We start from the raw sequence: 12,476 nt of genomic DNA, 5'->3' as shown, positions 1-12,476 counted from the left end.
GTTGCACTCAATGCTGCTTCCAACTAAGAACATTCTATGCATGTGTTGCTGTTTATGCATTAAAAAAAAATGGACTGTTCACTGGATTATGGGAGTTCTTACCCCAGCATTATTATACAGTTATTATTATACAGGTCATGACTGCTGCTATCTTGCCAGGCCAGTAAAAACCCATATCTCCCTTCAAGACAGGGTTTAAGCCTTTCTGAGGCTTTTCCATTGTTTTATTTTTATATGAACTTCAGATGATGACTTTGGCTATTTCAAAGAAGTATTTTACATTTCTTCATCTCCCAGCACTTGCTATATGCAAGAAACCTCCACAGATAAATAGATATATGTTTGCATTTAATGCATGTTGTAACATTACTTCAGGTTTTGATTTCATCAGGTGCTACTATCCTTCCAAAATCATACTAGCAAAATACCATGCTGCATTTCAACAGTTGCATGTTAATCTTGGTGCTGTCAGTACCACCACTGATCATCCTGTTCCTGCATTCTCCTGAAATCAAAATGTGGTATTTGTTGTGTTTGCAGGCAGACTGAAAAAGTGCTGTAAGCTTAGCTTCAGCTTTACACATATACAGAGTACATTGTGTGGCTTCAGACAAAGCTGATGACATCACTGGGTCAGATTTTGGGGATGGAAGTATAATTTTTCTTCAAATACCTTTTAACAGAATTACTTTTAGATTAAAAGTATGTATTTAACCTTGAGAATGATATCTAAAATGATTTACTGTTAGCATTGAAATGATTCGTGGATTTCAAATTAATTGATTTTGAAGTAGAGTTTGATAGCTCTAGGGCTAAAATTTAGATTTCACAGTTGTTGCCATGAGGTTTTTTCCTGGTGTGCCAAGCGTTCGTGTTGAAGGAGAGACGTGCAGTCTCTCCCGCTCGTTAATGTAAACACTGGCCATGTTTTGCTATCTGTCTTTCATTGTTTACATAGGTCTAGTTGGGAGGAGAAAGGTGATTGACAGTTGGCTTGGCCAGTGTGGTGAGGAGGTGGGAATTCCATCCTCCAATCCACAGGTATCATAGGAAATGTATAAAAGTGGTTTTTGTAAATAAACCCGGGTCTTCCTGCCCTGCTCTGCTGAACCTAGAACTGTGTCCCGAGTCTCTCTTACTGGTCAGGCCCCGCGCTGATACATAGTGATAATAGAAATTAAGGAAGCTTAATGTAATTTGTGCTTACCTTGTTTGTATGATAGAAAAAAGTATAGCCCAAAAAAAGGCAATATTTCATTAGAGAAATGTAAGTTATAGTTTAAAATAAGTCTGTTCCTTAAGTGTTACTGGCATTGTGAAGTTCACTGTTTATGAATAGGTGGTATATCTATATTGAAATTTAGAGATCTTATTGCTGGTCTTGCACACTCACCAAAGCAGCCAATTGGCAAGCTCAAATTTTATAGAGGGACTGTTTCTGCATTCAGTGTGTGGTTCAGGACATGCCTGGGACTTTGGGTGAATTCTAAGCAGCTCTCCTTGCTGAGGGCAGTTCATCCCTAGTGGAACTGTTATTGCTGCCTCATTAGCTGTTTTAAAGCTAGTCTTTGGTGTGCTTGTATGACACCTGATCACACCCCTGCATGTGTTGTGTAGGTTCATGCTAAGAAGTCAGTGACCTTTATTCTGGCCTGGCACAACTCTGGCTTTTGGTAGAAACCTCCTGATGTGTAGCTTGAAACTTACCAGACATTTTGAACTCCCTCAAAGATACGAATTTCATTGGCTAGGATTTTCTATATCTTCATCTTTTTGAAACTCCAGCTCTGTAGGCATGTAAGTTTTATTGTTCTCATTTTCAAAGGCAAAAAGGATCTTGTGCTAAGATCTATGAAGGAGGAATGCAAGTGAAAAGAGAACCTGCTGCTTGACCTGCAAGTCACTGCCTAATACAAAAACTGTGCTGGTCTTTTCAGATTGATGACTTCCCATAAGATGTTACCACTGTGCCATTATATTGTTTAATTGTGGGCTCCTTTTGCAAGCCCTGATAAGATTGTTTTATGCCCATGTAAGCATGCAAATGCAAATTTTCTATTATACTCTTGAGTTTCCATACAAGTAAACTTTACTTAGGTGTGATGGGAAATATGGGTAGAAGTTAAAAGCAGTGCCTTTGACAGACTTCATCTTTTTGAAAGCAGTCCTTTCCATCCCAGCAAAACCAAGTAAACCAAACTGAGAGGCTGCCAAAGTAGATTTGACTCACAGTAAGCATTAGAGAACCCAACAAGAAGGTCTACTAATGCAAATTTCGTTGTATTTTTTTTTTAATATGGGTTGTTCCTTGCATTATTTTTAATTCATGTTGGCAGATTGCAGACTGATTGCTTCATTTTAAAAAATTGCCACCTACTAGATGAACTGTTGCCGCTGTTCTATATGCTACTCTAAGCTCACCTCAGCTTTGTGGTTAACTTTTGAAATATGATCACCACCAACCAACCAAACATAGCACTAAAGCTGAATTAGATACTGTTTTGGGCAAAAATAAAACAAAGATCATGTACAGCTTTTTTCTTAAGCTACGATTTCAAGTAAGTGTAGCATTGGGGAACAAAGAGACATGGACACCCTTGTGCATGTGAAGGAAATCACTTTCTTGTAGAAGTCATCCCCCTTTTTATATCTTTAATCTCAACCAGACAAAACCAAAACATAACAAGAGAATAGCGCCCATTGGCTGGCTCAGTTGCAGTGTGCTGTCCATGAGTCGGAACTATCTCTGACTCTCCAACTGACCTCCAGCTGAACAGCCTGCAGCTGTGCCTTCCTACAGGACTTTCTGGTGAACATAGGGCTTAACAACTTTAACAATTATATCCCTGTCTTGGTTTGGAAAGAAAGGTATCTGTCAGGGAAATCTGGAGTTTCCCTTGGAATGGAGAATGTAACACCCCCTCCCTCCAAATTATTACAATTTTGCAATTGCGAGCTTCAGGCAAAAATATGGGAATAGGAATAACAGTTCTTTATAGGAATACTAAAAAAAATTAAAATCCTGTAATACCAAAAAAAAAAAAAAAAAAACAAACAACACACCAAAACAAAAACCACAAAAAAACCCACAAAACCAAGCAAGCAAGCAAACAAAAGTCCTAGAAAACCCTGAAGGAGTCAGAGATACAATGTGACACCCTGTCAGCCAGGGTGTTGGAAGCAGTCCAAATAAGTCTTCCTGGAGTGACAGATGTGGTTCTGTTGGAGTAGAAATGATCCTGTAAACAAGTTCAGTGGCGGTGAGATGAGTTCAGTCTTCCTCTGAGAATCCAGTGGAAAAGGGGATGCTTGTGGTCCCTGTGTCCCCATTTTATCTGGGTAGGGAATGGTTGGCTCCTCCCCTCTGGGTGGTGCATCTTACGATGGGATGATGTAATGTGTCGTGTTACTGGTGAGCCTTAATGGCCCATTAACAGAAAATATCCCCCCCCAGAGGGTGGACAGTGGTGAAACAGATGAGAAACACTGCCCCACCTGATTTTAACAGATGGTCTATTATCAGAAGGTATCTGCCCCCCTCCCCGCTAGACTTACTAGAGATAAGGAAAAAAGAAACCATCTCCCAACTGCTTTCTAGAGATGAAATAGAATACACATTTTTTTTTGATTACAAAACCCAAGGCAATCCCCATATCCCACAAGTAATTCTAATAATTTGCTTTTTGGTCTGACATTACAGCTCTGCTTTACAAGCAGGGATCTATTAACCTGCCTTCCAGAACAGCTATTTTTATTTTCCAACTTCAGGAAATTCAATTCTGCCATGAGCTTAAAACTGGGCACAATCCTGACTATTCCCCTAAGCAGGGAAATATTTAAGGGGTTTTTTTGAATTGGGATTAAATCTTAGTGATTTTTTCATTGTTTTTTTCACCCTTGAGGATAATATTTTTGGTGTTTTCTCTTTGTCATCATTTGAGATAATGTATTAAAACCATAGTATATAATCAAATGACACTGTTTGATTGTAGTGATAGAAGTTTATTTACTGCTGTAATAAAGCTGATTCTAGTGTTTATACACAGTAACATTAACAAACAACAAAGTTATGGAGACATAGAGAACAAGGACAAAGTTATAGCTCTTTGAATTTTAATAGGAGCATTTATCAAATAAAGTGTAGTCTGAAGCTTTTTTACTGCTTCTGAAATCTACTTTGTTGCTGTCATGAATTTATAGATAAATTAGACATGTTGGCTTAAAGAGAAACCTGCTTACTTATTAGAAATTACACATTCCTAGTGCTTTTTTTTAAAGTGCAAATAAATCACCATTCTCCACGTTTCTAAGGCTTTGTATCACATGTTTTCCAGAGAAGGCTGGTAGTAAAATCTCCTTATTTGCAGACTTGTGAGTTAATTATAAGCCTGTTATGCTTTCCAAATGTATAAAATAGGTATCTTTTTAGCTTTGGTTTGTATCTAAATGAAATATAGGAAATGCTTGAGGTATTGCAAGAGACTTAAATACCTCCCTTGTTTTAGAAAGAAATGCTTCATTTTTCACCCTTTCTATGTCATTTGTTAGAATGAATCTGTGCAAGATGTTGGTATTCTAAGACTCCTTCTTCCCTAGCTTTAAAATACAGAAACAATTTTAGATGTAGTACGTAAAAATTTTGTGGATTAGCTTTTTTACTCAAGCCTTTTTACTTGACTTACTAGTTTGCACTTTGATTGAACCTGCAGTTAACTCTGATGGGTAAGAGACAATGATCTGTACACAGAATTCACAACTATCCATTCATGATAGAGTTTATGAACTAGCAGGACCCCATGGTAATCCAATTAATGCTGCTTGAAACAGCACCTGGAAAAATTGTTAGGTTATGATCCTGAACATAACTAAAAATGCTGTTCAGACACTTTGGAGGCACTAGAGGGCACATGGCAGCTTCCACAGGGGGACATGTGCCTTTTGGCTGTAAAGACTAGAAATAATGTGTTTTTAATTGTGGTAGTGATACTATATGAAAGAATTTGGTTAACTGACCTTGAGAAACTTGGACTTCTTTGTGGGTTAAGATGAATCAAGGCCTGAATCTATTCTCAGAACTTTTAGTACACCCATTCAAATTAACTGCATACTGCAGTGCTTTTCTTTAAAGATAATGTTAGGCATTTGTAAATCAAGACTGTTTTAACCAAATGGAATGGTTTATGCCTAATGTGTTCCCTAATATAGCCAGAAAACAACCTTATCTTTTTGCAGTAACTGTTTTGGTTTTAGCAGTTTTCAATAATTTCATGAAAGGCATTATTTCTGCCTAAAACTTCTTTCTCTAGGTGGATGATACTGTCCTGCTTGTGCTCACAATTACATGCTTTTAGAAGATAAATAAAACACAGTTTCATCCTCAGTTCCGTTTCTTCTTGGAAAGTGGTTTCATCACAGATCTATGCCCAATGTCAGTTTTAACTTGTTCAACTTAACCTTAGCGTGCAGTTACCTATCTCTCTCTCCTTTTAATGAAGCTCCCTGTCTCTTGATTCCCTTTCCTTTGCTTTCTGTAACTCTTAAATTAAATGAAATTTTTGAGGTCTTCAAATCAATTTCTACAGAAGTGTTGAGATTTATTATCTTGAGAGTAAACATTATACATTCTGCATTGTGATTTTTCCTTCTACATAATAATGGCTGCCTACTGTATTCCATTTCTAGCAAAATAAGGTCTAACAGTTGTTAAATGTGATATGGAAAGATCTTGGTGGTGTTTAAATAATGGGAGAAAGTGTATATTTCTTAAAAGATATGTTTTATCAGGTATTTCTGTTACTCCTGGGTTTTAAGACATCAAACAGTATTGAGGTTTTCCAGTGACCTAGTGATGTCTGTTATTTCCCTCTTCATTTTGCTTTTTTTTTAATGATTTTTTTTTATTAGCACACTGTATTTTAATTAAAAAATGCTAGGGCACACTTCCATCTTTGCATTGTATCTCTGTTCTGCACCTTTAATTTAACACCTTTAATGGTCACAGCACCAAGGCTGTCAAGAGTTCAAGAAACATTTGGACAATGTTCACAGGAACATAATGTGATTCTTGGTGCTGTCCTCTGCAGGGCTGAGAGTTGGCTTTGATAATCCTTGTGGGTTTCTTATGGATCAGGATATTCTGTGACTCTCTGCTTGTTTTACTGCTTTTACTTCAACATGGGAAGGTTTCATCTGTCACTGCTGAGTGCACTTAGAGAGACTCTAGTATATAGCCAAGACCTCATCCCCTCCAAGTTATGTAATTATTTTTGGAATACAATTTCTTGAGTGAGAATACTTTGAATCAAGTAAGCACTCTTTCTGAAACACGGTCTCATTCGGTTGTCCTTTCTAAAAGTTTCTTTAATTTTTTTCAAACCTAGCAACTACTTTTTTCAAACCTAGCAGCATTCTTCTTTATTTAGAACAAAATTTTATATTCTTTGTTGGCTTTGGATAAAGTTGGCAAGGGAAAGACATAGCCAGATTGTTCCTGAGATTATCAACAGATAAAAATGATTAATTATTTAAGTGTTTGTCTTGCAGATCTGCATTCAGTTGCTGGTGCTCTGAAACGTTTTATAAGCTCAGTGTTTCTAATACTGGAAAAGTGTCATTCACCTGTTGATATGCCCAATTCGAAATGCTCATAGTGTTACTCAATGTTAATTTTGTTAAAGTACTTCAGATTTGCAGTCTTATCTGTGTCTCATTCTTAACAGTATGTCCTTATTACTTCAGGATGTGTGTGTGAAATGGTAGAGTTTTGGACAGTGTCAACCTGGCTGTAAAATCTATTACTGTATTTCTTCTTAGGTATTTGCATTAGCTGTATCTTGCACTATCTTAGAATGCTTAATATCTCCTGTAATACAAATGATCAGAAGAAAGGCATAAACATTGCTTCTTTATACCTCTCTTTTAGTAGGGCTGGTCGCATTATAATTGACTGTGAGTATCTTTGGAAAGCACTTTCCAAAGGAATTGTTGTCTTGGAAAACAAATTTCCAAACATCAGTTTGAGAGGAAGAAAAAATTCCAAAAGACTTACTCGGGTTTGTCATATTTCCATACTTTCTCCATTAAGTATTGTGAAATAAGGCTCTGTATAATTTTTATGCCCTTGTATCTTCTGTGTTTCAAAACCATTTCAGGCAATGACATGTCAGTCTAATGAAAAATACTGGAGAAGTCAAAAGGGAGCTGAGACTTTTGCTAAAGAGGAATGAACTAGGGACCTTTGGTTAGTTGCATGGACATTTAACACTGCTTATTAAATGACACCTCAGCAGAATATAGGTTTGAACAAAATATTATTTGAATTGCAATGTTTATTAAAGTTTTAAGATTATCAAATATCTTTTCTGAAGAATGTGGGAAAGGTACAGGATGACATTTTGAAATGGTTTGGAAATAATTTCTGAGGGTCACTGTAAAAATTCCTCTCTGTTGTAATTTGTTAACACCATCTCATAGAAAGACATTCACAATTTGTGATAATAGTATCTTTGTAAATAATTTTATTTCCTGATTTTTGCTTTGGTTTTGTGGGGTTTTGGTTTTTTTTTTATTGTGGGGTTTACATTTAGGTAGAGGTGATGGCAACAAAAGGTTCCTCCTTTGCCTCCTTTATAATACCTTAAAAGGTTTTAAACATTCCTTGCACTCACTTTAGCAGCAGAAACACAGTAGTGACTTGTGAAGATAGTTGATATGCCCATCTGTTCAACAACCACTCTTTATGCTCTTTGCACCTACAGATCTTGCTGCGGGAAGGTTGTAAAAAGATACTCGTTGCGGATTCTCTTTCTTTATTGAAGAAAATGCATCGAACTCAGATGAAGGGTGTTCTAGTGGATGGTGGGTACAGAGGAAACGTGACGAGTTTCAAGGTTTTAAAGACTATTGCCTGGTTTATCTACCCCCTGACTGTCTGCTTTGGAAGCTGCCCAAAAGCCTGCTTTTTTACCTTATCTGTAGAGTGTAGTAGGATACTAGATGCTTTTCCACTTTGCAAAGGAACTACTTGTATCTCAAAAACTACAAGACCCAGCATGCAGCTGTTTCTCTTGGTCAATCTCTGCATAGCCAGTAATGTATTGTGTCCTGCAGTTTGTCTGTAAAGGTGAAAATGTTGTTTAGTGCCAAAATGGACAGTCAGATGGTAATAATCTGCAGCCAAAGCAAAAGATACAAGAAGGTTGTCAGAAACAGTTGAAAATGTTTTGCAAAGTGCTAATGAGCATGTGAGCAGCACTGTAATTCACACCAGCTGAGTGTTAATAGCAAGAGACAAAAGCTGACAGGACAGAGTGCCAGAGCTTCTGCTCCAAAATGCTGCAGACTTGACAGCCATCCCATGCTCCTTTTATCACTTTGGCTTTTGTCTCTTCAGCACTGATCCTAAACAGCCTCAATCCTGCAGTTCTACCATCATCAGATCTAAATATTTATCGTGTTGTTATTAGAAATGGTACTTCAGTATTGTTCTTCAATTTTTAATAGATTCTGTTAGGCATCTTAAGTAAATGCTTTAAGACCAAGCTCCCTTTCTGTAATAGCAGTATGTTCATGCTTGCTTTGTAAAAAAAGTAAACATGGAGTTTGTTAATAAAGCTTAGTTTTCTTTTGTTTTGTTTTTCAGAAGAGAATATCTGTGAATCATGTCTGTCTCCAATACTTCCTTCAGGTAGGATGCTTTTCTAGACAAAAAAAAAAAAATTGGTTGTAAGGTGTTTTTAGTAGTATTTTAAGAGGTACTACTGTTTGCTTTTATTCATAAAAATGTGTAATCTCCCTGGGTGATTACTGTATAAATTTCAGTCTCCGATGCAAAGCTTGCTTTTGAATTCTGACATGGGAGTGGAGTCTAACTGAACATTTTTTGTTGCAATAAACCCAGATATTATTTCTTATTCAACTTTGACTTCCTTATTTTCTGTTTTGAATACATAGAATTCAAGGCAACTTTTAATTCCATCAGCATACGTATACTCAAAGATTATTAGAAGCACAAAACTAAGCTGCTGCCACCAAATCTTGTCCACCTCTGTTGGATTCTTCACACTGAATTTGTAGATTATAAAATTTCATGGAATGTATTTTTTGTTGGAATGGTGGAGAGTTCTTGACTTCAGTCATGGGTGCCACATTTGAAACATCTTAAAACTGACTAGCTTTAAAGCACCTTCTAAAGTTAGTTGTGAAACTAGAAATTCAGGATGTTATTTTAGAGATGTACATTCTTCAAGGCAACTATAGTCCAGAAATATCAATGTAGTTGTTGGGTGTCTTAAAAAGAAGTAGTTGTACTAAGATAATATCTGTCATGGCCTGTTGAGGCAAAAATATTTAAGACGAAGCATATGTACAGACATTTGTTTGTTTTGTAAGTGTTGATAGCCTAATAGAACCACTTACAGTTTATCTGGTTCCTACCATTTTTCACTTAAATAAATAAATAAAAGCACCTATGCTGGGATCACACATAGAAATATACAGACGAGGAAAATCTTGGAGAGTTGAATGTGCTAGTGCTTTGAGGTATGTGTGTTGAGGAAAAACGAGCCAAAGAAGAATGCAAATGATGCTCATAAGTGAGATGTTATTCTTTAAATATATGGATGTTGTATTTAGGGTTCTAATTTGGCTAAATATTCACGTGAGAATGAAAACCCACATCATGCACCTAGGCAGCTTGTTGCCAAATTTCAGGATCATGGCATGCAGTGCAGGCTCTAGAACTGCTCGGTGTTCTGGTTCTCTTCACACTAGTGCAAGAATTTTTTTGCTAACTTTTCTTCAAAGCAGCTGAATTATTTGGTGGTAGTTTACTCTTCTCCATGCCCAAATTTAGCATGTAGCATATACTGATATGAAAAATTCCTGATGGAAAGGTATACAGCATTTAACCAGGAGTAAATTGTTTTGTAACTCCATCACTGGCACACGTTACCTGAAACCATAACTCTTAATGGTTTCTATGAATAAGCCAGAATAATTTTGAGAGATGTTACTTGAAGTTTCTCTGTGTATAATAGAATGTTGGCATATATTGCTGTAGCCACTAAATCATTTGTTTCATTGCCCTGTTGAAATGAATTTATTTTTCTGTTTCCCAGATGCATCTAAGTCCTTCAGTGTGGTAGTGTTCCACTGCAGACACATGTTTCACAGAGAGTGCCTACCCGTATCTAACACAGTAAGAAATTAGCTTAATATGTCTACACCTTTGCCAAATATAAAGTGACACATTTTCTTTTGTCAGCTGTGGAGAAGGGCATGGGTCTGTGAGGAATTGTATGATTATAGTAATAACTTGTGATGATACCACATAGTAGTATATGACCAAGGAAAGGGAGTTTAAGGATACTGCAACTGAAGTTCATCTAGTGTAGAAAGAAAGAATTTCTGTTTGAACAGCATTTTATCACTTTCTGCAATCTGAGTATGTAATGCAGTTCTGAAACATACAGGGAATACAATCTGTCTAAATTTTAATTAATTCTTTTTCACTCCAGCTTTTACTTTAATTAAACATACTCAAAGACAAGAATAAAGGTATTTTCTCAAATGAACCATAATAAATGAATCTGACCTGGGAGACAAAAGTCAGTCATTTTAGAGTGAATACTTAAATATCTTTGTGATCATCCTTGTGGTCAAAACATGTTTTTCTTTGTAAGTTGTTTGAGGGATTGGTTTGTTTGTTCAGTTAACAGAATATTCTAGATATAACAGGGTTTAAATTGAGAAACAAAATCATTGAAATGGTAATAAAATCATATAGAAAATTAAATGTAAGTCAAAGATTCTGTATCTTTCTCTGAAAATTAACATGTAGTGAAAAAATAGCTTTAGTGAATCACTTAATCTTTAAGTAAACAAACAAAGTGCTTGTAGCCATATGATACAGAATGTATACTTAAATATGTTATGAAAAACTTAATATATTAGATAATTTGTACAAGAAAGCCCAACAGCTAGTAAATATTTCTTCAATATTTACCACAAATTTTATTGTTGGAAATAATCTAAAATTTGTCTCGCATTCCCAGTTTTCTGGGGCAAGTGAGTGGTTAGGTGAAATTTTTAAATGTTGCATTGATATTATAGGATACTTATTCATAGACAGTATGTATAAATACAGGGGTGTCTGCATGTAACAGAGCCAAATTTTCCCTGTTACACTGTGTTATGTGACCTTAGGTGACCAGTCATGTTACTGATATTTGGTTATTGGTGACGTACTGAAAGGAAAATAGTGCACGCACAAAATGCACACAGAGCTAAACACAGAGTAACAATAAACACATCTTTGATGTCAAATGACAATATTTGGGCTTTGATCTCAATTGTTGGAAATCAGTGGAGCACTACCCAAAGACAGAGCTATGACTAAGGTATCCAGTGATTATTAGAGCTGACCAAGTGACTTTACTCTCATCTTTATATATGAAGATAATCAGTGATGCTTTTCACTGTGTACTTTTCATTTTTGGTGTGGAGGAAATTTGACGTTTGACCTCTTCTGGCAGGTGATAATAATACCCTTGGAGTGAGTGCTCAGTTGCCCTCTGACTCCAGAACAGCCTGCCTTACTATGTTTTTCAATATTGTCTTCCCTCACCTATCCATGACTATGTTGATTGGGAACAGCCTGACTGTGAGCAGTAATGTTGAGAAGGGCATTAGCACTTTTCATTCATCTTCACACATTCTGATGTGGCTACATTTCTCTGAGAGATTCCTGTTTTCTTTTTTGATTTAGGTATCTTCTGTTCAGTTCTGCAATATATGCAGTGCCAAGCACCGGGGGCCAGGAAGTGCAGTCCTGGAGATGAAGAAATAGCAGTGGCTTAGATCTCCATGTCAGTCAGTGACACCAAATCTGTTAGAACCATGCAGAGCCACTGTATTTTTCCATTAGACATCATTTCTGTATGTAGATTTGATTGTGATTTAAAAGTGATTCCTGTAATTTATCCTGTTTATTGAATATTTTGGGTAATGAGAAAATGTGAAAGTCTTTCTCTGGTAAGTCTTTGTTATGCAATTCATATGTCATGGTTCCTTTGCTCAGCTTGTTACTTCATTCTGGAACAGAAAAAAAATAAAATGGGAAGAAAAAAACCACGCCATGTAGAGATTTGTGTTTGCTATCAGTTAATGTGCTTTAAAGTTTGGATCCACATCAGGTTTATGGTTGGATATTGTAAAGAAAAATGTATTGCCATGAATTAGCTCACCAGACTACTTCAATCCTGATTTATTCTACTAGGGCCCTGTTTACCTTGAGACCCATAGGAGTCTGACTCCTTTCAGTGGAATTGTTTCAGAACTTGAAGTTGTCTGTGTGCCAGCTCATATCTTCAGTTAACAAATTTGTTAACTGTGAATTCCATACATCGGCAATTTGCCTTGCTTACACATTCATAGTTCATTAGAAACTGGTTAATTTCTCAATTCATCTTCACAAT

General features: G+C 36.3%; 1 protein-coding gene across 2 annotated transcripts in view; it reads left to right on the top strand.

Annotated features, from left to right (window-relative positions):
• VPS41 (VPS41 subunit of HOPS complex) overlaps window positions 1-12,132 on the top strand; it is a 111,127-nt gene extending 98,995 nt beyond the window's left edge. For both annotated transcript variants that reach the window (XM_063405127.1, XM_063405120.1), the window contains exons 26-29: window positions 7,758-7,857; window positions 8,642-8,686; window positions 10,119-10,198; window positions 11,768-12,132. In XM_063405127.1, coding sequence (XP_063261197.1) covers window positions 7,758-7,857; window positions 8,642-8,686; window positions 10,119-10,198; window positions 11,768-11,848 — 306 coding nt within the window. In that variant the 3' untranslated portion in view covers window positions 11,849-12,132. The remainder of the gene's footprint in view (window positions 1-7,757; window positions 7,858-8,641; window positions 8,687-10,118; window positions 10,199-11,767) is intronic.
• The last annotated feature ends 344 nt before the right edge of the window (window positions 12,133-12,476 follow it).

Source organism: Prinia subflava, chromosome 1, assembly GCF_021018805.1.
Source record: "Prinia subflava isolate CZ2003 ecotype Zambia chromosome 1, Cam_Psub_1.2, whole genome shotgun sequence".
NCBI classification, from domain to species: domain Eukaryota; kingdom Metazoa; phylum Chordata; class Aves; order Passeriformes; family Cisticolidae; genus Prinia; species Prinia subflava.
The sequence above is the reverse complement of the archived record's forward strand: the minus strand, read 5'-3'. Positions and strand labels throughout refer to the sequence as shown.